This window comes from Ylistrum balloti, unplaced genomic scaffold (genome assembly GCF_031769215.1).
Source record: "Ylistrum balloti isolate Yb309-2 unplaced genomic scaffold, AGI_CSIRO_Ybal_v1 Utg369830, whole genome shotgun sequence".
Classification (NCBI taxonomy): Eukaryota; Metazoa; Mollusca; class Bivalvia; order Pectinida; family Pectinidae; genus Ylistrum; species Ylistrum balloti.
Genome location: NW_026781993.1, coordinates 2,321,511 through 2,347,692, shown reverse-complemented (window position 1 = coordinate 2,347,692; position 26,182 = coordinate 2,321,511). Strand labels below are relative to the sequence as shown.

At 36.1% G+C, this 26,182-nt stretch overlaps 1 protein-coding gene across 1 annotated transcript in view; it reads right to left on the bottom strand.

Moving 5' to 3' along the window:
• LOC132545208 (fibrocystin-L-like) overlaps positions 1 to 22,708 on the bottom strand; it is a 33,910-nt gene extending 11,202 nt beyond the window's left edge. The window contains exons 1-26 of the mRNA XM_060208882.1: positions 22,537 to 22,708; positions 22,043 to 22,167; positions 20,978 to 21,113; positions 20,388 to 20,577; positions 19,647 to 19,885; positions 19,309 to 19,497; positions 18,864 to 19,028; positions 16,402 to 17,904; positions 15,005 to 15,154; positions 14,486 to 14,657; positions 14,190 to 14,358; positions 13,914 to 14,076; positions 13,426 to 13,505; positions 11,753 to 11,882; positions 11,143 to 11,511; positions 9,022 to 10,529; positions 8,238 to 8,403; positions 7,402 to 7,617; positions 5,881 to 6,159; positions 5,386 to 5,634; positions 4,826 to 4,993; positions 3,942 to 4,169; positions 2,694 to 3,341; positions 1,961 to 2,123; positions 1,428 to 1,660; positions 373 to 612 (exon numbers count right to left, since the gene is read on the bottom strand). Of these exons, the coding sequence (XP_060064865.1) occupies positions 373 to 612; positions 1,428 to 1,660; positions 1,961 to 2,123; positions 2,694 to 3,341; positions 3,942 to 4,169; positions 4,826 to 4,993; positions 5,386 to 5,634; positions 5,881 to 6,159; positions 7,402 to 7,617; positions 8,238 to 8,403; positions 9,022 to 10,529; positions 11,143 to 11,511; positions 11,753 to 11,882; positions 13,426 to 13,505; positions 13,914 to 14,076; positions 14,190 to 14,358; positions 14,486 to 14,657; positions 15,005 to 15,154; positions 16,402 to 17,904; positions 18,864 to 19,028; positions 19,309 to 19,497; positions 19,647 to 19,885; positions 20,388 to 20,577; positions 20,978 to 21,113; positions 22,043 to 22,167; positions 22,537 to 22,708 (8,050 nt within the window). The remainder of the gene's footprint in view (positions 1 to 372; positions 613 to 1,427; positions 1,661 to 1,960; positions 2,124 to 2,693; positions 3,342 to 3,941; positions 4,170 to 4,825; positions 4,994 to 5,385; positions 5,635 to 5,880; positions 6,160 to 7,401; positions 7,618 to 8,237; positions 8,404 to 9,021; positions 10,530 to 11,142; positions 11,512 to 11,752; positions 11,883 to 13,425; positions 13,506 to 13,913; positions 14,077 to 14,189; positions 14,359 to 14,485; positions 14,658 to 15,004; positions 15,155 to 16,401; positions 17,905 to 18,863; positions 19,029 to 19,308; positions 19,498 to 19,646; positions 19,886 to 20,387; positions 20,578 to 20,977; positions 21,114 to 22,042; positions 22,168 to 22,536) is intronic.
• Between the last annotated feature and the right edge of the window lie 3,474 nt (positions 22,709 to 26,182).

Genomic DNA, 26,182 nt, shown 5'->3' with positions numbered 1-26,182 from the left:
TAACGGAGAATGTCGATAGATGTACATAATGAATAGTTATCGTATGTTAAATAGTGTTTATTGGAATGATGTGTTATCATGTGATAGACCCTTGACAAGGATAAATGTATATGAAAAGCGTTTATGACGAGACGAAATTTGCACCATCTCCTACTTTCATGCGAAATCGGAAACAAATAACCAAGAGAACAAGAGGATATACAGGAACTTGTCTAAGATAACAATACTCAGATTTATTGTGATTATTTGTTCAATATTGACGAAATGTGACATAGTACAACGTCGCTGAATATTGACATAATTGTGACAGCTAAACAAAGTAACTGTAATGTAAGACATGGCTGTCACAAACCATAACTAAAACATACAAACCTGTAGCTACGATAGACATAAAGGTGGAGAGGCGACATCTGCCGTAACTACAACTACCATGGTCCTGGGGGCCATTAATGAGATCAAGATATCCATCTCCGAGAACAGCGACAGGTGACAGACGCCGAGTCTCCGTATCCGCGTCCAGACTCTCTATTATCAGCATTTTGTAGTCCAGACTATGACACTCGTACGCCTGCCATGCTGGTCGGTATCGACATTGGTCGTCTCGTATTATTCCTGTATTAAAAGTAAATCGGTATTATTGATTTGATGTCCACAAAGAATCCCCACAAACATACATATGTTGCAGATTTATTTAAAACAAGTGCCATCAGAAACGGGTTCTGCTTCCCGAATGGGACAAAATTTAAGTATGAAAAATAACAAACGGCAACAAGAGAGATATGATTCTTGTGCACTGCACTTGCTGAGATCTATCTCCCTATGAAGGTTCATGTTGATACTTTTTATAGTTTTAGTGTAATGCTCCGGCCAAAAGTTAAGTTGGAAAATAACAAAGGGCAATAACTCCTAAATTATGTAACAGAGAGTGATTGGTTCTTGTACACTGTAGTTCTCCTTGTTGATATTAACTACTTACATGGAAATTTTTATGTCGATACCTCTTATAGTTTTCGTGGTATTCTCCGAACAAAAGGATGACAGACTAACGGACAAACAGACGGATGGACAAAGAGGCAACTATATACTCTCTCTTTTGGTTCGCATAAAACTGATGTAGATCAAGAGGAAATAGAATGGCTCAATACAGTTTCATGTTTATATCTCTATTAAATATATTGTAATAAAATCTCCGGTATTCTTATTATCAATGTAGTATTTCAAATCGGTCACTATGTAGCCAGCACTTTCTGTTGATATAGTTCCACTAATATCTAAGTACTGATTTTACACGCGCATACATGTCCGTCCATACCTCCGTCGACATCTACATGAACATTTGTATATACATTCCAATTTCACTCCATACCTCCGTCAATATCTTATTAGGTAATGAATTTATTCGGGTAAGCATGTTTATCCGTGTTTACCTTTATAAGGTGCGATACTGCTAACATTGATGCGTTCTCCAGTTAGGCTTGTCAACATCTCTTTCGGTATTCTGTAGTCTCCTAGACCCCTTTTCGGGTCACCGTTCCATTGCCATTCTGACTGGGACAGGACATAGCCCTCTGATTCCAGGAGGGATCCATCTTTGTCGTGTATTAACGCCTTCTTCAGTCCGTCGCAATCCATATCGACACAGGCATTTGGATTAATTTTTCTGTTTATGAGATGTATATAGACGCAATGATTTATAATTAATTAGTAAATGATTGCAGTACGATTTTTTGATAATCAAAGATTAAAGGTTTACAACAAAATATATGTATAAAAAAAATCATAAAGAGGGTGTATACATATCTAAAACAATGTAATTTTTTCTGACGATAGATTGTAGCCTCTCTCGTGCTCCCGTGTAGGACGTACATTAGAACACATCAATCTGAGTTTCTTCATAGATATTCCTCTAAAATCCTGTACTGTAACGATTCAAAATTATATACCATGTGATTTAACTTACTCGATATTTGGTCGATGGATGAAGAAATAAGTATCATTTTCCGAGTCAAATTTTGTGACTTCCTTGATAACCAAGGGGTGTTGTCCGTCATCATTTCCTTTATTGGTTGTCAGCATAACATCTTTCGACCCGCAAACGCTTTTAAAATGTGCAAATGTTACACCTAAAACAATATAAGAAAATCGAATGTAAATTACATGTGAATAATTAACATGTGTATATAGCCTAAACGTCGTTTAGATTGCCGTAGATTGCAGATAGATAAGGAATTCAAGCAGTCTGTAAGCTGTTCTTAACCAGAGTTGTAGCTTCCGAATGGCGTGTTAGTCTAACTTGACATTTAAGTTGAATTAAAGCTGATGCAGTGAACAAACTACATGAACCGTTAAACATAAACTCCTTCAGTTCTAAAACACAAAAGGTGATTACATATAAATAATATCATAGTTTATACGGACTTAAATTTCCTCGGTCATCAATCACAAGAGATATACAGGCTATGGGACTGCTCTGCATTTCACCAATTAGAGAATGCCAGTCGTATAATCAGGTAATATCCGATATTTATAATTACGTTGAAAACATTTGTAGAACAATTTTATGTCAACAATGGAATTTTGTTGGACGTTGTCTGGTAATGTTAGATTTATCAAATTTTGTTACAGCGAGGGTGTAGCTAAGATATAACATGTGTTACTAGATTATTGAATAACCATATCGATGTATTACATACCCTGAACGTTCGTTACTCCCATGATTGCCGGATAACTTCTAATCCCGATCAGGTCGGAGTACGGTGCTTCATTGCTCCCTTGCATGAAGGAAGTAAATGTTATACCAACTCGACCCCCGATGACCTGACTACTTATACCTGTAGATATAGTCTGATCTGTTGTACAGTTGTAGGACGATGTTGTTCCGATGATGAGACTGTCCTTAACGGTACAGGATTTTGGTGAATATAAATGACCAACAGCACTCGGTCCTATAACTTGGTTATGTATTCCAAGAGTGTTATCTGCCAATATGTTATCGGTTAGAACTACGGACAGCCTGTTATTGTAATACAGCCCTATGTCATTACACTTCCAGATTAAATAATGTGATATTTGATAACACGAGCCTTGGACGGTGTCCCCAGGATAAACAGCCAACCCTATCGATGAACTGTGAGCTTCATTTCCAGTTGGGCCAGAGCTTGCCCCACATTCCACTCCAGGAACGTGAAAAGCCACGCCATAGGTACCACTGACTGTGTTATTCACAAGGCTTAACTCACGAGACGCCATGCCACTGATGGCTCCTGTATAAGAACTGCCACCCATGACTAGTACGATGAGATTCCTCTGAATGGAAGTGTTTAAAGAAAGTGTCTCGATCGCTAAAACGATAGTAACATGAAAAAATGTGAAGATATCAAAAGGATACAAATATACTTATGCAAGATAAGTATAGCGATAACCTAATATGTTAAACTACAGCAAAGTTATCCCAAATGTAAACCGAAAAAGGCTGCATAAATAATGTTCGTTTTAGATGCCAGGCACTTGCCGGAAGAGGTTCCTATTTAAAGACAAAACTACGAGCCGAAATGTGTTCAGATCAACACAGCAATCACTGAAACAACTAACTTTTATAGAAGAGATAGAACCCCGGCCCTCCCGACTCAGACAGTAACAATTCTTATCAGGAACATTTATCACGCTCTTCTACTTTCGAAAATATACACCCTTTACGGTATGGGGTAAAAACATCATGATTTCGTTATATTAAGCTTCTTGTTTGTGTAGGTTGTACGTAACGCCTTTCACAAAGCTGTAAGGATTAACACAAGAAGGACTGTGCTTTACCTAGACAGGAAGCAGACTACAGAAAAACAATTGTGTGTGGCCAGTTTACTAACAGACCACAATTAAAGGATAACATTTCAAACTACAACCATCTATAATTCATTATAAGGAGAAAATGCACGGAAACATACCTGTGTTGACAGAATGGTGAATGACGTTATCTTTCAGTACCATATCATTGGCATTGTACAATCCTATAGCTGAAGAAAAGCCATGATGGAAAGCACAACTAATAACAGATGATGGTGTGTGTTCTGTAACAGTGCCAGAGTTCCAGTACGCCAGTGAGAACGGTGTACTGGTATAGGGATATTCCTGACCGGTATGGTAAAACTCGACGTTTCTGAAACTCGCATATCCTGAAAGAAAATATTTTAGGAAGTTCAAATAATATATAACGTTAAGTATCATTCGCCTATGTCGAAAAGTCAAAATAGAAGTCATTTTAGTGGCCGTATATCATATTTCGAAAGAGAGATTTCCACATTGGAAATCATATATTCAGTATTTACGGCGAATGTTCAAGACCAATTACAGGTTGCATTGATTTCATTTTAGAACGGAATAACCTTCTTCGTATGCTCTATTAACCAAGGCGATGTATTCCGGAAATCTCGTGGCCACGTACGCACACAACAACGCATGCGCACGTCGCTGACAAAATACACCCGTCTGTTAAATCGTATACAAACAAACCAAAATCAATATCTGTAATGTGAATTTGATTTTTTGGAATTTTGGAATATAGAGAGACTTTAATTATGAAAAAACAAAAGTTGGAACATCAATCATGTCCGAGTCAACTAGAATGATTAACGTAACGTGTTTAATAACTGTTGTAAAGGTCCTAGACAATTCACAATTCGAATCCATTGTTTCTCCTATCCTTCTACAATAAAACATCATAATGTTTGATTGTGTTGCTGTACAGCTAGCCGAACATGGAAGCTATTTTATAATAAAAAATCTGTAAGAGTAAATCACAAATGAAAACTATACGAAAGTGTTAACTGACCTTGATAAAACGTATTGTTGAACACGGTCGAACCCACAAACACTCGTCCTCCATACCGATCTCTATACATTTCGTCCTCATTTTCGCCGATTATCCGGATATTCCTGGTGAGAAGGCCTACCTCCGCCGCCAAAACTATTCGTCGACCGCTTATCGTTTCGTCATGTACTGTGACACAGACAAACATACCTCCTACTTTATCATTTGAAGCTATTTGGAAATTAGTATATAAACAATAGCAGTACTGGTTTACTAAAACATCGTCTGATGATTTAAATATCAGCCACACAAACAACAACGCTAGAACAAACAAACAAAATAAGGCTCTCACAAAAAATGTGGGGACCACAGGACATGCCTGCAAACTACACACTAATAAACTGGTAAATCTTAAACATTAGGATAGAATCTCAGTCACTTGGACAAATGAATATTTTGAATATCGGAAAACGAACGCTCTTGCCAAGAATTTAATATGTTATGTATACATACAGGACATAACTATGATTTACAAAATAGTAATCTGATGAATCTTTAGCGATATTTACTTGTTTACGTACCGATATGCCTGTATTGTAACGAGTCGTTGAGCCGGAGTGTGAATCCATCAGCGGACACATCAGTGATTCTGAAAGTTTCCGTCTCAGAAATATCGTAACTGGTGGTGGCGATGGCGATGTCCTCCCCAACTCTCCAGGTGACGTTAACAGCTAGAGTAATGGAAGTATCCCCAGGGTTCGCTGTTCTGAACAATTTTGTCCAGGCGATCCCGACTTCCTTCCCATAAAGGGAAAGTCCTCCATATACGCCTTAATGCATAAAGTTAAAGCAAATCAAGCAAAAAAACTTCTTGATATCGAAGCTATATACAAACTATACAAATGTATGGAATCGTTATGTAGATTGAGTAATCATTCGTTACACGCCTTTTCACTGTCTGTTTCAGTTTGACGACATTATCAGCCACTGTCTTAACATACTTTACAGAAGCAAACCGCTTTTGTCTTTCATTTGTGACAGTAAAAGAAATGAGTATTGAATGTAATCATGTTTACCTAATGTTTTAGAGTTGACAGGTATATGTGAGGACGGCAGATACTCCTCTGTGTTCGAGTGATCGGGACGATGACCCCGAAGGACGATGTCAATGTTGCCAAGGAAAGGTTCGCTTACTGAACCAATTAGAAGTCTTCCACCAATGATGATGATGTCTGTCGCACTTACGGTAAAGTTTCTGAAGGACCCGTTTACCGGACCGTGGTGGAACTCCAACACTCCGTATATAACAAGTTTGTTAAGCCGCGGTATCACTGTATCAGCTAGCATCCACTTATCTGTAGTAATGATTTTGATATCTCGACTTATAAACAAACTCATTAATCAAACTTGCCATTACTGGAGTTTATAATGAACAGAAAATTTACTTCTGTGTGAGAAGTTTTACATTATGTATATCCCTTTTGGAAAAATGAATTATTAAGAAACACGGAATTTTATCATCACATCCAAATTTATCGTAGGTGTCAGCTCCATATACTCTAACATCTTGAGAATATGTTGAGCCTTGTATAAGCACGGGGAAGACACTTTCACGGTCGCTATAATCATCACATTTTGTTAATTGCTCTCATTTGGGAAATGTGACATTAAACTTGGCAGAATACGCTTACTGTCCAGGGAAGCCTGGTCTTATTCTACTATTTTCAGGAGTCTCAAAGTGAATCTTTCTTTTGTTGATATTTTCTATCGAATTTAACTTTGAATTAAGCTTTTGTTGACATCTGTTTATGTTATTTGTTGTTTTAAACGACAGCCTTGTTTTCAATTTGTATCCAGATACAAACACTGTTAGACATAGATTTTTATGAATGATTTGTTTACATAAGGGTGCAAAAGATGCAGTTTGATGAAAATCATGAGGAAGTTTTACGGTCGTCATAGTGATCTCATTGAGAAATATTCTATTTATTTTTTTTGTACTAAATGAAGCTTGACGTGTTTGATGCTCGTTAGTCTGCCTGTTGGTTCCATTATTGTACACCTTTAGCTCATTAGAGAACGTGACATCACGTACCTACTCTTCCGGAACACATTATTATCCTGGTAGTTTATCAGGAGTCTGCGCGTATATCTTTCTTTTGTTTATAATTTGACCTAGTTTGATTAAATTTTAGTTTGAATAATGATTATGTTAAGCTGTTGGTGTTTTCTTGTTGTTTCCTTATATAGATTGAAAGTGGTTAAAGAGAAAGTTATAATATTACACTGTTCAATCAAAGCAAGATGTCAAGGAATTTGATTTCTTTATGTTATCGTTTGAAACTGAATAATATTGCAAAATAATATAAAAGTTATCCTACGTATATAAAGTTATGAGTATACAAATGATTGGGTATTAAGGATTTACATGGAAACTGTTACTCAAAACGATATAAATCATATGTAGTTATAATTAGGTCGTTAGAAATGAATTTGATTTTGTTTAATATCAGGAACGTTAGGGGAAGAGGATAATATATAGAGGAAAAGGGAATCATTACATTGGGAACAATCCAAAAGTGATATGTTTATTTTACCTGTCATAATTATAACATCATCATTGTTTGCTGGGAGAGTGTTGTTCGGCCATGATGAAGATGAGGACCAGTAACTATAGTTTGGTGTCTCTGGTTCCGGTTGTGGAGGGGGTGTGACACATCCTTTAAAGAAACACTTTTCCACTCGCAATCTGACAGTAACATCCCGGGGACCATAATCTCTTTCTTCATTGTAGTTACGATGCCGGTATGATACTAAAAATACAACAGTAAATTTACTTCACGTTCTCGTGGTTATGTTTTATTCTGTTTTAAATATTGAATAAAATTATATTACTCAATGCTGTATAGATTGATTTCACACATGTATGTCATATTTGTTATGTAATTGTCAAACTTGTAAGTTACATACTAAATAAGCGTCACGGTTAGACAGTTTTGTAACATGAAGGTACAAAGATATGAATTAATTTTGAATGACAGCAACCTATTCCTCACATAAACTAACTAACCGGTTTAAATTATTCATTTACACGAAACATTCATGTGATTTTTCGTGATTAGATGCAAACTAGTTAAATGAAATGTAACTTCACATGAGATATCTACAGTAACGTTTTCACCATCGAAAGGTTGACATGGACTTACAAGCACGAAAATTATATACTCACGAACATTTTAAGTAGACTTCAGAAAATGTTTAAATGTCATGGTTTTAATGTACATTGTTATGCAAATGTATACCGGTTTATCTTTCACATTCTAAAGACATAACCAAGTAGAACATAAACATCAACCAGTTTATTGGTCAAAGTTGACTTGATCTAAGATAACCTCTAAAATTGTTTCGCTAAGTGAATCACATAGACTTCTACCTAAGTACGTGATCATGCCAGAAGTTTCGTTGTACTGCCAGTCTCCGTGATAATGTATCTTTGGATCCAGGGTGCCGTTTGTTGCAGGGATAAGATTAGACCCATCTATCTTAAATCTGTCCGGTTCTCCTGGCAGAGGCTGGCTTATTAGGACATAATCACCATACTAAATCAAATAAAAATGTAATAACTTTTTACAGAAATATTGTAAAATCGAAAACAATAAATACATTTATCAGTTCTGATACTAATGCAGGTTATTGTTCCTCATATACTGCCGGTTGCTTCATTAAAAAACATATTTTAATTATTGGCAGTGTTTCAAACGCTTGTAATACAAATGTATATTTAGCAGCGTATCAAACGCGTGTACCTCGTCAAGGAAAACGCAAAAAGGCGACAAATACTGTTTCTCCGTATGCGACATTGATACTTAAGTTTCGGAACAAGAGTATTCAAATTCTCCAGTACATGCTATATCTATCTAATTTACTTAAATCAGATTCCTGTAAACTGTACTGTACACTTCACTACAATGTAGTTTACTCCTTACGACCTCAATTTTATTTCCTAAAGGAAAAACAGCTTGTGATTACTTATGATTAAGAACAAACGTGAAATAATTTTGTATTATAATGTACAGCGACAAACCCACCTTTACGAGGATTTGAAAATGTGAAGATGTATATCCATATCAAATTTACGTTACACTGTTATCAACCATATGTTAACTAGGAGATAGATAAAATATCAAGACGATTGGCCCACTCATATGATTACCTACCTGCATTCTATAGAAATAACCATCGTAGCTGACATTGGTCGAATGGCTAAAGTTAAACTTCCATTCGTATGATTCACCAGATACAAAATTTGTCATCCAGCCGCGGATCGGATCTATAGCATTATTTCGATACGGATGCTGTGTTGTTCCGTACTTATTTGTGATGAATATAGGCCATCCAGAAAAAGAGTATGTGCTCATATACCTTCCATAATTGTAATAATTCATTGCAAAACGGAAAAGTTTAACTTCTGACGGACATACACACATTGAGACACTTGTAGAGTTCTGGGGTAAGACGCTACAAACTGTAGGTAATGTTTCAGTGCATGGTACGACATGACAGATTGCAGAACCACAAAGAGAGCCGTCCATATCTTCGTATACTGACTCCCATACCCAGTCATTCTTTACGCGGTTATCAGTATTGATAAATGTCAGGTTGAGTGTTCTGTACATGTACCCACCACAAAGAGAATCACATCGGTCGGGGATCCTTGTAACGGCTAGAGCTGAACAGGTAGGTTTGTCAAAGTTGACAAAACTTACATTATGTATGGTGAATCCAAACTTGTAGGGGGCGACAACTCCTCCATTTGTACATCCTTGTGACGGAAAAGCGGGGACATGGCCAGCTACAAGCGAATGCTTGATTGTCGGTCCATCGTCAGTATCATAACTACCCTCTGATATAGTTCTACCCTCGTATCCAGCTAACCTATTACTAACAGCAATAAGATTTTTGATATGTACGGTTCCCATATCTTCTACCTCAACCCCCTTGCGACAGTTCCAAACATATATATACTCCAACACTGCTGATTTTCTAGAACTAGAATAGGAGGTGAATGAATACATTATACGCGGAGTATATTTTGGATTGATATATACACCGTACCATCCTAGGGAATGTGCTGTATTATTATAGAATTCCATAAGTGGAGTATACTGAGGTTTATAGACACCAGTCACAGCAGAGCTCGCGTCGGTTTCTAGATTAAACCAGTATCCAAAATGTGTCCCACCGGCTGCAATGTTATGCCGCAGTGTATTGTTAGGATTTGTGATCAAGAATGTTGCTGGATAGATGTCGTCGTTTATTAACTGTGAACTTCCTTTCGTCAATATGCCAAGGTTGTATTGGAATACATTTCCTGTCTCCGTTCCATCTTCCAGATTTACAGCCGTGCCATCGATGTTGTAGAACACATTATGTTCAACAAGAAGGTTGTGTGTGTCACGAATGTTGATAGCTCGATTAAACGAGTTGTGTATGGCGCAACCACGGACATATGATTTGGACATATCACCGGTTACTTGAAAGTTTATAGGATGGCGACCAAGACGGAGAGCTTGTCCGACGTTTGAGAACTGCACATACTCGATGCGACTTGTCGTCATTGGTTTCGTTGGATCAATTTTGTGAATGACCACATGAGCTCCAAACTGATCTGTCTCGAACTCGTTTCCATAGCGGCCTTGGAAACACGTCTGGATTGTGAAGTAACCTAAAAAACAATATTTTACCAATATAGTACCGTGATCATGTTTACAGTTCCATTCTATATGAAACTCATTATTCTTTTATCACTTGCTTATTTGTACCAATCGTGCTGTCTACTTCAAATCATGATAAAACGTAGTAACTCTTGAGCAATATCGAGTCCCAACAAAGATTATCTGTTATACGAGCCAAATACGACTTTAGTCATGTAATGATGATAGGACCTGTTATTATATCAGATATGATTTATCATGTACCGGTTCATAAGTAAAACATCAGGTACTAATTTTCCTTTCGAAAGTTTGTTATTTCAAAGATCACTTGTAAAGCTGATGCCATTTACATGCTCAATCAGATTTACCTATACAAACGGTGACGTGTTGTAACTTTTGAGTGGAAAAAAAAAAAAAACAAGAAAATAGCTACAGGTCAACATCATCATCAACATCATCATGATCCAAACTCAAATTAAAACTAAGTGAAAATTTGAACAATAGATTTTATAATTCTGAGTTTCACAAGAACATGAAGTACATGTGTGTGTCACTGTTAGATTGTATCTACATAATGAATTAATATGGCTGTAAGAGACCTCTGTTGATCATACACAGTGGTACCTGGATCATAACCATCAGGACATGCTGTGATGGAGTCTGTCCACTGCGAATCAAGAAACCCTCTCAGAACGACATTCCGTGTCAGAAGGCCGACTTCTGCACAGAACGGAAGTTCCCAACCAGCCAAGGTTTGGGAAATTCCTAAATGTGTGTTACGTAGTGGACTACTCAAAGTAATGGTCACGTTGTCCGGAGCAATAGATGCTATGGTGACGACCTCGCTTTCGTACTGGGATTCCATACCGCTTGTTGTTGATATGACGATATCGTCGCCTACCCTCCACGTGACTTGGTGCTGCAGTATTATATGTGTATCCCCAATGGCCGCAGATTGTGCCAACTTCGTCCAGGTGATTGGAACAAACGTACCTAAAATAAATGATTCATGATATTTTGCCTAAAATTTCAAAACTCAAAACATAGTTCAAACTAAATATTTTGCAATACCATTAAGATATCAAATACACGACAATATCTAGATGTTCGAGTTGGCTCTCTTTACAACGTCTTTCAGATGAATTTGCATTCGACATGAGCTTATTTTCATATTTTAAATCCGACTTAATTCTCGCAGTAAATAGTTACTCTGTAATAACGTATATGTTATTACCATGCAAGTCGAGTGTCCCTTCCCGGACAGCAAGTGATTTTGTCCCGTATATTGGCAGCTCCTTTGATCTGAGATGACCATGTAACGTTATCATTGCCTTGTGCTGGAATGGTACTTCCTCGCTTCCAACCTTCATCAAATAAGGTATCGATAAAATCTCATTTAGTGAAAAGGAAAACACCAAAGACTAAACTTTTCTATAACACTTCCATTTCAAATATGATCTCGTGCTGACATAACATGTAAGAGTTTGGCTGATCAGTGTGATGCTTGCCGAGAGCTGGTCAGCCAGACACGTGGAATGAGATATTTGTCAACGCAACCGACTCGTGTTTTATTATCATTCCCACGTATATAAGAAAAAACACGTAAGCACATGGTTTGTCGTTCGGAAACGTTGTGCCATCATTAATATTTCATGAAATATGCATCAAAATTGATGACGTTATCAATTTGCGACATGGTTACGCTACATTATCTGATGACGCTACCTTATTGTGAATAGTGTCATACCACGTGTGCTTGGGACCAGATGTTTTTTAACCTTATCAGAAACAGGAATGCGCTTGCAAATTATGGGATAAATAGAGGGTCTTACATAGAAATTACAGCTGATGTTGTCGCTTAGTCTTTAACCAAAATGTATATAGATGATATGAAGAGATGGATAAAGGAAATCTAACTGGTGTGATGTACATTGAATTTAGAAAAGCATTTGACCTTGTTGCCCACAATATTCTAATAGAACCTTATAAAAAATTATGGTTTGTATCCAATTTTCACGATAGACAGGCCAGATCATCTATTGCAGGGGAATATGCCATCCCTAAACATTAAACAAAAAAGTTCCGAAATTCATTTGTACATACTCTGGAATCGTTTACCAGAAAATATCAGGCAATGCCAAAATGTGAATGATTTTAAAGTTGAATGAAAAACGTCCAACTTTCAAACATAAAATTCCACTGTCTGGAAGTTTCAGAAGATCGTTTCATCGTAAATGTATCTCTTTATTGTATTTTATGTAACTCTTAATCCCCACTGTGTGTGTCACATTTTTATACTCATTCATAACACATCTTTTCACTGATTTTAATTAAATGTTTTCTTTAGTATATGATACTGTAATGTTACTTATTGTAAATATTGTACATATCTGATGTCAACCACGTGTGAAAAGAGTATTGTAAAGTCAAAGTGTCGTCAATCTTAAATAAAGTCTTTTATTATTTATAATTATTATCATTTATCATTCTTATTATTATCATAAATGTCAGAGCATAACGAAATAAGATAGTTCAATAATTAGATATATCATGGGGCATTCAAGCGAATGAAATATCAAACTATTAGTTAAATGAATTCCAATTCAAATAGTTATAAGTTTAAGGTTATATGTTTTTGATCAATAAGCGAAAACAAACGAATTAATTTCCGGATAAGACAGGTTATTTCTATTCGAACGGTCCGTTTTCACACAAGTATCATTACACGTGTATCTCACGATATCTATAACTTGGCGATATGCCATGATACCGTAATTCAGTGATAAAAAAAAGAAAATTACATTATTGTCGAAGAGTAGAATGTACCTTAATTTGAAAATAATGATTCCTGTGTTATTCTGCTATGTGCAATAACAAACATGTAGTAACATCACTAAATTGCTCTACCTGTAGCAAGCCTCCATCTGTAATCAAGATGTTTTCTGCTTGGAGTTCCACATCTACTTCATCAAATAGCAGCTCACCTCCTGAAATAGTGAAACAGTTATAAATGCTCATCTCCTTCTTGTGTATTCTGTTTGTTTGCTGGGTTCGGTAGGTTAAGTGAACAACATGTTCATTTTCAGTTTCTTTGAAGTGGTTGGTAACTACCTCATTACTCAACATACGGAATGCCTGTCGATGCCATCTACAACAATCAGTATCCTCCTCAAAGATATAATCACGAGTGTAAAGATAGGTCCTCTGCTTCCAGGGAGCAAAAACTGCCAAGGGTAGGAAGCACCGAACCAAACAAACTGGATCCTGATCTGAGGTCGTGTCGGTCAATGCCCTCTTGACAGAACTATTGCAGTCTGGATTGGGTTATCACTTACAAGAAATGAAAATAAAGAAACCTCAGCTTTACGTTAATATAACAGTACACTATGTCTTACCTTGTATCAGGAGCATTTTAAGCACCGGTGTATTGGTATCCAGTACGATGGTCTGGCCGGTTTGAATAACCACGATGTCCCCATCTGTGGGAAGACCAAGAGACTCTCCTCCCCAGGAATAAACAGAGGACCATACATCCACAAAGTGGAATTCCGCATTGTACTGAACAAATCAAAAAGACCATTTTTGACAAATATTGTAAGATGAATGAAGAAAATATGCATCAGGTACGATCATTATGATAACTACGGCGGTCTGTTAGAATAGCTCATTACCTGCTGCGCTTTACCACCACATCCTGTTTCAATCCTGACAACGCTTCTTTCCGACCGTGAATGAGCCTCCGTTACACACAATACTTGTGAGCTTGTCCAAGATGTGATGTTACACAAAGTTCCAGCAATCGTCACTGATGACTCGCAGCCAACCGTTGAAACTTGTGATCTGGTGAAAAAAATAATAGAGAGTTCAAATACTGTCAAGTAGAGGGCAAAACTATATTAATTTTGTCATTTCACTTCATTCAGGACATTGGGTTTACACCAGAAATAGATTTACAATAATACATTACCCGAAATTTGATCCGGATATAGTGATTTGGGTTCCCCCCTCAGTACCGCCACGTTTAGGCGTGACGTCATCAATCAGCGGAGTGATAGAAACATCATACATATAAGCATCCAAAATAGTATCAGTAACACTGTTTACTGTTACTTCGACGCTACAGTTAGTAGATACGGAACCTTAAAAAGAACATGTTTATTATTACATTTTCAATTATAGAATTACAATTATTAACCGTTAAGTATAAAAGTCATACTCTCTAACGCTACATGTAGAAGTATACAAGGGACTGAACATGAAATTAAGGATGTCAAGTTGAAATGGAAATTGACTGCTTCTGCTTCTTAAGGACGTGCTTGTTTCATCTGAATACTGAACAAGAAAAAAATGATAGTTGTATTTATAATAACTATTATTTAAAGGTATCTGATTGGATGAATATTCTAATATTGATAAATAATGGTAAAACATAGGCCACCAGTATAGATCACTGGCATACACTACCGGAGTGGACCGTCTGTACTACCTGATGAGGTAGGCGTTTTACAGAAGTAATGTGTTGAATTTGCTCGGAGGTCTTTTGAGATGTTACACACTCGACCACAGATAGTAACTACCATATCAACATCAAACCCGGTACCAAATATAGTGACAGTCTGGTCTCCGGCTACACTTCCTGCAAAAAGAAAATATCAACATGTGAACTTAATCATAATCAAAACAAACTTAAATTCAATAAAACAAGGACAAAATTTAAACGAAAGAAAGGATTTATACGGATACTCTTGAAAAAAAGTACAAGGAGAATAAGAACAAATATTCCTGAAGAATAAACATGACCTGCTTTCTCTGCTTCATCGACGACACCCGCCTTATCGTTCTTGGCCAATTCAAGTAAGCAATATCACTATCTCAGAAGAAAATAAGGTATACAACAACGGAACAAACACGCATCAAAGTCCAGTTTCATATCGCATAAAGAAATAGAATATTTCTCAACGAAACCTTACCAGTTGTCATCTACCTGCATTTTTGAATTTTTGTTTTTGAGTCTGTCGTCAGTTGAACGTCAACTTGCATGAAAATTCTGATTTTTAAAATAGGCTGTTGAATATCGAACCAACTGCGACTTTTTAACGCCATATTTTTTTATATGCTATCCAGAATTGGAAATTTCACAATAAGGAATTTGAAATCATCATGCTTATCATACAGCCTGGTGGAAAGCTGTCAATGATATTTTTAATTATCTAAAGTCTTGTTTCCAGCTAAAAAACTAAAGGATTGATCAATTGTCTTATCTCAAGAACTACATGAAAAAGATAAGCATAGCACATGTCTGCAACTGAAATATATGAAAAAGGTTATTTTGAATTGTCACAACTCCAGCTAAACTTCCTGGTGACGACTTTAGGCAACTGTCAAACGCCAGTAAGTACTTACATGAGTAACAAAACAGAAATTCTTGCGTCTAGCATTTCTGTATGCTTTATAAATTGTGTATTGGTAACGAGTAATAGCTAGCTGCTCTCTATATATTTATTAAAAATCATGACTTCCAGGGATCCTCCTTTTCAAAATCATGGTCACCACATTGTAAACAAACACCGATGTCTAATAAGGTAAAACGCAATTGTTATTGCAAAATGAAGCTTTAAGTATGACATTTTTTGCTAATATTGACCCTTTCCGCTACCAATACCATCGCTTTTTTTATACTAGTAAATCTTATCGCAGCATTAGAAGATAAATTATACGTGTTGGTGTCTGGATAACGTAAATCATGGTGTGATATTAACCTTGGAAAACGTGTAATTGGTATAATTGTTTGCTAATACCGAAGGAAGAAATATTACTCACAAGATTATAAGGATGTTTTATAATATATATTCTACAACTTTAACAAGAAAACCATATTCTTACCTACGTTCGGTGAAATCGACTCAACCGTCATGTTGAACGTAAAAGTAATATCCCCGTTGGAATCGCCCAAATCCTGTACATTGACATATATGTTGTATGATCCAGCACGATGATTACCTACAGTGCAGTTTATTTTCGTGTCTCTTACAGCTGAAACAAGGCATTCAGCGTTCCCTACAAAAACACTTGTATCATTTAACATTGTTACAAGACTGTAGCCTCTAATGGTGATATTCTGTCCATTTATACCAGAAGAGGGATGCACAGAAGTTATCTTAGGAGTTGCCTCGTCTGTAAACGTAAAGTTTTGCTCAAGATACAAAACACCGTTAGATCTAATATCCAGAGTTTTTACTCCGGTGAGTTGGGCAGGTGTTTCAAAAATGATCGATTGTAATGTTCTGTTTTTCACTTTGCATGAATCTCCATTTATTTGAACTGTTACATCAGAAAGAAATCCATTTCCGTTGACGATGACGTCAGTACCTCCGTAGATGCTTCCTCGCGTTGGGAATATATCTGTTATTGTTGCTTCACTGATCAGAGATACATCCCCGATGGAATGAATAGCCCTTCCTTTACCGTTCACGTCAACAACGGCTTTATTAGACCCCACTGGTAAATTAGTTACGGAACAAATGATCAAGGAGTCAGAAACATTTGAGACGTGGCATTTGTGAACTTCGGATGACGTCATGCTTACTTCTATATTTTGCTGATCATTACCAAAACCGGTTCCAGAAATGGTAACTTGCGTAGATTTCTGCCCTGTTATAGACACTGGACTGATACCAGTCACTGTTGGTGTAACGGAGTCGTCGTACACAAAAGTACATGACGGTATACATTTTGCAGGGACTAGAAAGTTACCGGCTGTTGGAATCATGACTACAACTTCACGCTGTCCAGTAGTTAAACTTGGTGTTAAGCAAACGACTTCCGTATATGAAGATGATAATAGGTGACATTGGTAGCCACCAATGGTGATATCATTCACGTTATCAAGGTTCCCGTCTGCAAATCCTGTTCCTGTTAATGTAAGCTTTAAATGGCCGCCAAGAGATCCATTTATCGGAGCAAGTGATCGAACAACCGGAAATAATGTGAATGTTTTAAGTAAATCTGATGCAATGTTCAAGTAAGCATAACCTACATTTCTTACTAGAACTTCGAGATACTGAGGTCTTCCGACTTGTGGTTTGTTGCTAGAGGCAATTTTACAGGTGACAGAGGAAACCGAACTGAAGACTGGTTCACACAGATAATCACCGAAGGTTACGTCGTTAGCACAACTTATGGGAGAAAATCCATCACCAGATATAACGATATCATCGTCAGTGGTTCCATTTTGTCGACTTACTTCGTTAACCAGCGGTGTTCGGCATGTCCAGAATGCGAATCGAAACATGGAGGTGTTTGCTGAATCGAACGGGTAAGGATCCGAACAGTTGTATCTTGCAGTCGTTTCATTCGAGAAAGAAGTATTAGCTGTGGAATATAAAAAGAATTCATAAAACGTAACTGAGGAATCCAAGTGGAAACCTTTTCTCCTGAAACAGTTGCATTATATGTTTAATTAATATCATTATCTTAAATTCTTAACTGCTAATCAATACTATTGCATTAGCACCAACAAAAGATGGATGTAAAGCTGTAAACGAAACAACACACAACTACTAAGTCTGTAATAATCATAAATTTCAGCACCTCAATTTCCTTTTTAATCTATAGCTTTGACTAGATATTTTACACTTGCTATATCTTTTTCCCGTGTAAGCTGATATGTTACTGTAATTGAACAGAATATAGTAATCTCCTGGAGTTTGCTGGCAATCATTCATGCTTGGTGATCCATTATGAGACAAACAAGGAAAGACCTCTCCCTGTGTCTCTTTCTTTAACCAGACATATTTCATCGATATGATATTTTCACACGAAATGCTCTTTTATGCAACTGATCCAACTGTTTTACAATTTTGGTTATTATCATTTAGTCATGAATCTACGTGGTTGAAATCTGTACATAGGTTTCATAACTGAAAGAGTTCTTATTTTAACCTAGTTTCTTGGCCTAACGTTAAAAACAAAGCGTTTTCGACTAAAACTAGTAAACCCATTGTCAAGATATTTGAGACAGGTGTCGTGCTACCATGCAAAGGTGAGGATATTTCAAAATCATAACCTGTCGGACGACTCTGTATTACTAAAAAGAGAAATGAAAAAAATCACTCTTTTAAAGCTAAATCTGTTCTAAAAAGTAACAAGTTTTCCTCGTTTTGAGTTTAATGGAAGCAAAGCTCAAATATCATATAGTATTCTATATCACAACCGTTTAATGTGAAAGTATGAACAAATATATCTTTCTGTGCATGTGTCGTTTTCCTGTCTAACTTATGTAGTAATATCAGAAAAGAAATGATACAAACCTGTTGGTGAAACAGTTTGGTCAATGTTGGTTGTGTTATACGTGGCCTCGAATTCGCCTATTGTTACAATGATGTCGGCCAGAAAAGAGGCTCGTTCTACAACCTCTACAGAACCATGAAACCACGTGGTGCCGTACTCATCAATTACACCACTCCAGTAATAAAATGTGCCGGCCTTACTGAATTCATGGAAATAAATTCCTGGAATGGAGGAAGAATAATCAATTTAATCAGCCTATGATTTTCCTAAATACAAGTACAAAACGATTCAAACTTCGTATAATGGGTATCACGTTTAATTTTGGTACGTCGGACTTGATAACATGAATGGTATATTTAACATTCCATGGTTAAAATGTTATAGTGTAAAGCATTACTTAATAACAGTGATCTCATTTTTTCTATCACTGTTAAACTAAACGTAGCAGGTGGCTTACTCAATGTTAAGATTGATAACAACAATGATAATGTTTATTTGTACCAGTAGACGTTCCAAATGCACCACTCGAGAATCCACCCGGTTTGCCGTACTTTGCCGTCATGTTGAACGTCTCCTCTATCCGTGGTTTCATCGTCGTGATGTAGAACGGAAAATCCCACTCCCAGCGTACGATATCGCCGACAAGGATCTTCACATATTTGGGACTCCATTGGTAGTACATCCCGAAATCTTTTCGAAGAAGAAACATGTTATGATATATATACTACAGATTATAACTAGGCGATGTATGAAAGACTCAAAGACACACAACTTGGATAGAAATGGTAACTTGAGAAAAGGAAACATACACTGATCAAGATAGAGAGAAAGTATCAGACCTGGATGGATTCCCAAGTTGTCCACTCTGTGTATGGTTCGTGTTCTACTGATGGAGCAAATGACTTCATTATCTGTTGTCGACTTGACGTCACAATCATGACTTCCAATCTTAACTTCAATATTTGGTGAGAAATGCCTCCCCGATAAAGTTAGACTACTGCCGCCAAATAACGAGCCACTGAGTGGACGTACATCAGTTACTTCAAAGTTACAAGTGATTGTTGGAAGTTCGTTGATACTGGAAAGAATCTCATATTAGATAGTAGCATAGCAATCCAATGAATCTAAATTTTCGATTGATGTTTCAGGATATTGCCAAATAAAGAGACGAAACCATGCATACAAATTTTGTGTAGGGAACAACATTTTCTAATTTTTGCATTCGTTACAAGTGATATTCAATATACTTGGATTTGGGCCTGAATATTCCTGATGGTAATCATGATCTTTCACACATGAAAGCATAAGTCAACATGAATGGCTATTTCCGTATTGATAAAAATAAAAAGATCTTCTGGATAAGACGTAAAAGGGAACAAATCGTAGATTTGACCATATCAAGTCTTTAACCCCATAGCACGACAAGATTATCAAAATCAAAGGATATCACAACGGGAAGATTCAGGAAGCGAGCGATTGTTGTATTTTGTGGATTAAATTTTGCAATTAGTTTTTGTGTGAGTGTGAACAACACAAACTCGCATTCGAGTGTCGCCAAATGATAAAACAGGAACACGTACGAGGTCAATGCGGCTCCATTGGTTCCAGGTATTAGTCGTACATGATGAGTTCCCGGAGAACAGGGAGGTAACTCTGCTATTACATAGCTATTGTTATAGAATGTAATGAAGACTTCCGCTTTACCAACCAGTAAAGTCAAGTTGGTATCTGCTTCAAATCCATCACCTGTCAGAACGAGCTTGTCTCCACCTGGACGAATAAAAGCATACAATGATATAAAAATCGAAATATTATCGGTTGGCTCAATATTCAAGGAATAACGTTTTATTCTAGACTTATGTATGATTTGTAACGATGTATTTCTCTCTTTTCTTCGGTGTTTGAAACTATAGTATATACTGGAAAAAGTCTACACATCTAAATATAATTTGATATCGTGACATTACAAACAGTAGGAAAATATGGAAAGATTATATTATACAAAGCACACAAAGGTAAGTAGAAAGCAATATCATTTCCTAGTGATGTGTTTTCTCTCCACCTGTACAGATATTTCATATGTAACCTTATAGATAATGTGATTTTCTGATTGGATTACAATTTAAGCTGGTAGAGGTATACTATTACAACCATCCACGGTATTCATTACCTGATACTCCGGTTGATATTGGTGATATGCTAGTTACCCTAGGTGTCATGGACTCGTTGTAATAAAACTGTAGGTCTCCTGTTATTGGTAGCTCTCCACTGTGTTCTATTATTATCGATACTGCACCCGCAACATTCTAAAAAAGATAACATTGAGCTTACAAGCATACTATTTGTATTATGAATTTATAATTAAAAAAAACAATGTCTCCAAACCTTATACTAATCAACAACGACAATTAAGAAAACAAGATTTCGAAATGTGTTCAAAATGTGCTTTCATATTATGATCTATTTCTTCTTCATACGATTTTGATGCTCGTTAGTTTGTCTTTTCTTTTCATTGTTGAGTATCATGTTCCCATTTGAGACATGTAACATTAAATGTTTACATAGTGGGTGTCGCCGATGTAGCAGAAGACACTTACACTTCCGGAACACCTGGTCATATTATCACTGTACTTTTTCCTAAGTCTGCATGTAAATGTTTCTTTGTATATATATATATTTTTTTAAATTTACTATTTTTCTTTGGCAATATGATTATTCTGACATGTTGGTATTGTGTTGGTTTTCGTTTCGGTGAAGCGATGTGATACTTTCGCAGTTTTCATTCATGACAGCCTTTTATTCAATCGATCTTCAGACTGTTACATTAACATCGGTTTTTTTTTTATTTAGTAATGACGGTTTAAAAAGATATTTCTGTGACTGATTTTCTATATAAAATATACAAAAAGGCTTAAAGTTACTACAACTTTTCTATATGAACTAAGCAGTAGTTTCGCTATAACTCTATTTCGAATGATGAAACAAAACAACCAATGGTAAAACACATACAAATCATTCAGGGGTCAAAAAACACAAACACAAGTGTTTTTAAAGTACGGTTTCTTGTACTTTTCAAATATTGCCCCGTTACCTCAAACTCAACCGTAAATCCGCACCGAGTGTAGTGACAGCGCACTATTGCCCTAATATGTAAACCTGAAAGAAATATTCCTTGATATGGTTATCTATAACAAAACATTAATTTAAGACAATAGTATATGTAGTAGAATATTACCATTGTTGGTAACATACAGATGATTCTAGTTGTTGTGACAGACAGTAAGTCACATGTCTCTGATCCAACAGTTACGGATGAATTCTGACTAAACCCACTTCCTGTGATGGTTAGATTCACAGAACCTGTAACATACAACATACTTAGTCGTTTACGTTCAGAGTTGCAGAGTGATTAGCATAAATATTGTACTTCAAATTGTTTTTATATAACCACATTTTGAGAATTAAACTAATTCTTCTTGGTCAATTTCTAGTTAATATTTATGCTAACTGCCTTATCTCTTAGTTATGCGTATTACATCGTAATTCACTACTTGTTTACAGTTATGCCAACAACCACTTGCTCCACTATTACTAAACAATTTTGCTTACTACCTCCTTCGTCCAGTACTAGTGACCGGTTATGCTAACTACCTCCTTCGTCCAGTACTAGTGACCGGTTATGCTAACTACCTCCTTCGTACACTACCAGTTAAAAGTTATGCTAACTACCTCCTAGTCCACTGCTAGTTGGGCTAATGCCATTGATTTCTGAGCTGAAGACAATAGAAATGTTACTGCCTTCGGTCTTTGCAATTCCGCTGCCATCGACCTTTACGTTAACAGTGTGTTCACCACTCGGTATTGTGTCGACTTCACACGTGATCGAAGAGGAAGTAGCCATGGTAACGGAACATTCAACTCCTCCTACCGTTACATCATTGTTATTGGGAATGTCGCTGAATCCAGCACCAGTTATATATATAGCGGTATGTGGTGTCTCTGTAACAATATAAAGTTATACTGATCCAGTATCAACAATGCGTATCGTAGTAAGTGGACAGTCGGTAACAATTAATAGTTACAAGGGTATTGGTGGAAGCCTTGTATGTAAGGTATTGAACCCTTGTACATAGATATCAGCTGCACCTATTCTTCATTTATATTCTTGTTGAATTCCCCAATATAAGAGTGAACCTACCAGGACTAATATATCAAACTAATCAAGAAAATCACTAAAATATTAAAAAAAAAATAAGAATTGTCGGGCTATTTCCACTTAGACCGTATATATAATGTAACAAAAAGATAAAATTATAGCGTGTATCTTACAAATTGCATTACATATTATCAATGTGTTTATAAGGACTTTATAGAGAAGGTAATGTAATGTATCCCTCTAACTGTGTATATAGCATTATATGATATAAGAATTTTATGATGACTATACACCAGCATGCCAAGCATAATATCCCTCAGTGTCATTCTTACGCCATATTTTCGACGACAATAGACCGCATTTTAACCAAGTCAATAACAAATATATATATAAGACTCAATATACCTGCCAAGATAGTAAGAGGATTTTTTTTCAAGGGACTGTCCACATAGCGTAAGAGTCATCCTACTAATTTAGATTACCTCCCCTTTTTGCAAGAAATATGGCTGGATTTCTGCATTTTTCAACGTTACCGTTTGTTGCTCTACCGAGCATGAGACTATTTCCTCTTGCAAGACTGATCGGATTTATTAAAAATGAATGAATTCCCTGTCTTGAATTATTTTTTGTTTCAGATGTAAGATTTAAAAAAGATCATAGAGTAGAAGTGGGAAGGTATACATATATTTTTCATCAAGTTCTGTGATAGACTTGCAGAAGTCCCGTTTTGTAGAGAACTTACGAAAAACGGTTTTAAACAATTCTAAATATGAATAAAAGGATTGAATAACGTTATTATGTATAAACCTCAAAAGGGCATCGAGACAAATTTTATATGAACTGCTTCACAGTAAATTTGTATTCAAAGGTATTATTTTCTTGTATCTTTTGTACAATCTCCTTTTAAAAATTGCAGCTAATATGAAAGTCTCTTTGATGTTTATACATTCTACAGTAGTGTTAAAGCGAGTAATTAAAGTTCATATAGTTCGGCATTCACGAAAAAGAAACAGGACAAGACAAAATGAGGATCCATTGTTGGTCAGATACTTGTCTGACAATAATGGCGTTAAGTATCCTGTATTTCTTTACCTTGTGTACGGGTTACGTTGGTAACGACAGGTGTTCTGCTGGGTAACCACTCGTAGCTACAGTTCCCGGTACATTGTGATGGGATATCATTTATCATAACCGTTACCTACAGTTATATATTATACAGAATATATAAAGAATATAATATTATACAGAATATAAAAAGCACATATCTTGTAATAGCTGTTTGTTCTTCATGAACACAAAGCAAATATTCAGAGTTGATGTTGATTTTCAGAGAAAGGTGGGGTCAACATTTGGCCCCCACATAGATTTCTAATATTTTTTCGCCATATGTAGATTCATGAAAATAACCTACAACCGCATAAATGATTAGTCATTATAACTACTTATAGTCACACTGGACCTCCTTGTATAACACCAGGTTGAGTGACAAAGGTACCCTAACATAATGACAAATACTTGCTACATGAGAACTTTAGATGAAAATATTTATATACCAAGCTAAAGTACATAATATTTTGATATCACATATGTTATATTGGCATAAAAAATGTAAGTATATTAAAAACTTTAATTACTCATAAGTAAAAAAAAAAAATGCAAAATTTTCACAAAATAAAGAATATATCAAAGTTTGTCAAGTTCATTTTGTATAGCTGCAATCTCAGTCTATATTTCATACTTCTTTAATAACTTTCTACTTATATATACTGTCTATTGGATAAATTTCTAGTGATTTCAAAACCGGTAAAATATATTTTTAGCAATTTAAACATGCTTATTGCATAATTTGCCATAATCATGAAGATTTAATTTTCGTTGTTTTTTGTGCCAAATACTGCTATATTTTCCAGTTTTGTGTAGTACCAAAGCACATAAAGTATTTTGCATTTATTTTAAAATCATATTCAGTAGATATAACTTAACATGGTGTTTTCTGCACTAGAAAACTATCCTCTAATCAACAACTGACAGTTTAGTATATATTATAAAAACGTAACAATGATGAAATAATCAGTATTACTGATCACATGTTATCGTCATTCCACTTTTCTTCGTTTATCAGTAAACATAACAATAATGGATATAAATCAGTTAGATATTCTAATTAATAATTAATAAATGAGGCCAGAAATGATATGTCTGACACATTAATGTGCAAGTATGTTAATTTCCTGAAACATATAAAGGTATTAGTATAAAGTATTTATACCATTTTGCTAAGTATCTATAGACAATTACATAGACAAAGTTACACTTATTTCAGACATTCTGTATTAAATTTAAATTACTACAAATCTCCCATCAAGTTTAATAATAATCATGTCAGACGTGTGCATAGGTCGTGACAGCAAAACCAGGTTGAACTATTTATCTCAAGGAGCCCGAATTCAAGTAAGACACCTCAGTATAACTGGCTGCACCAGCTGCTGACTGCCGAGATCATTAGCATACCAGAAGAACGCATATTTTGTGGAAAGTGCTACGAGCGGTACCTCAAGCAAAGGCCATTGCAGTCTGTATGAACCTTCTGGTATGAGCACTCCAGATGATTTCATTTCATTCAACCAGCTACCACTAATCTCTGTTGAGATATTATTTTATGGTGGCATTTCACATAATTTCATATGTAGAAAAGAGGTCACTGAGCTATGGACTATAACACAGCGTGCCAGGACAAACTTGATATTTTTCGATTTTCTATGGTGTCCCCCTGATGCCCGTCTTTATGAATCCTCCGTTCCACTAGATCTGCAAACAAGGGAACCGTTAGCTTTTCATCTTCAAGAAAGAGCTAATCAGGTTATCAATAACCTTCTTGCTTGAACTAAGCCATATCCTTTCTGCTTGTACTCCAACCAACACAGGCATGGATGTAGACCATCTTAGAAATGAACAATTCAAAGCATGGACTGGTTACACGTTTGAACAAATGCAGCAAATCCATAGCATTTGCTCATCACACATCTATAGAGGACCATGTTCCTCTACATTCTATACTTTGTTTCTTTTCTGGATTAAACTGAAGACCAATATTTCATGGTCTCAACTTGGTGTCTTGTGTGGTCTGACAAAAACAGTATTTATCTCGCGCATTTCAAAGTGTCTTAAAAGTCTTGAGCCAGACCATTGTGCCCCTTTTCCTTTGTCCAAGACACATTA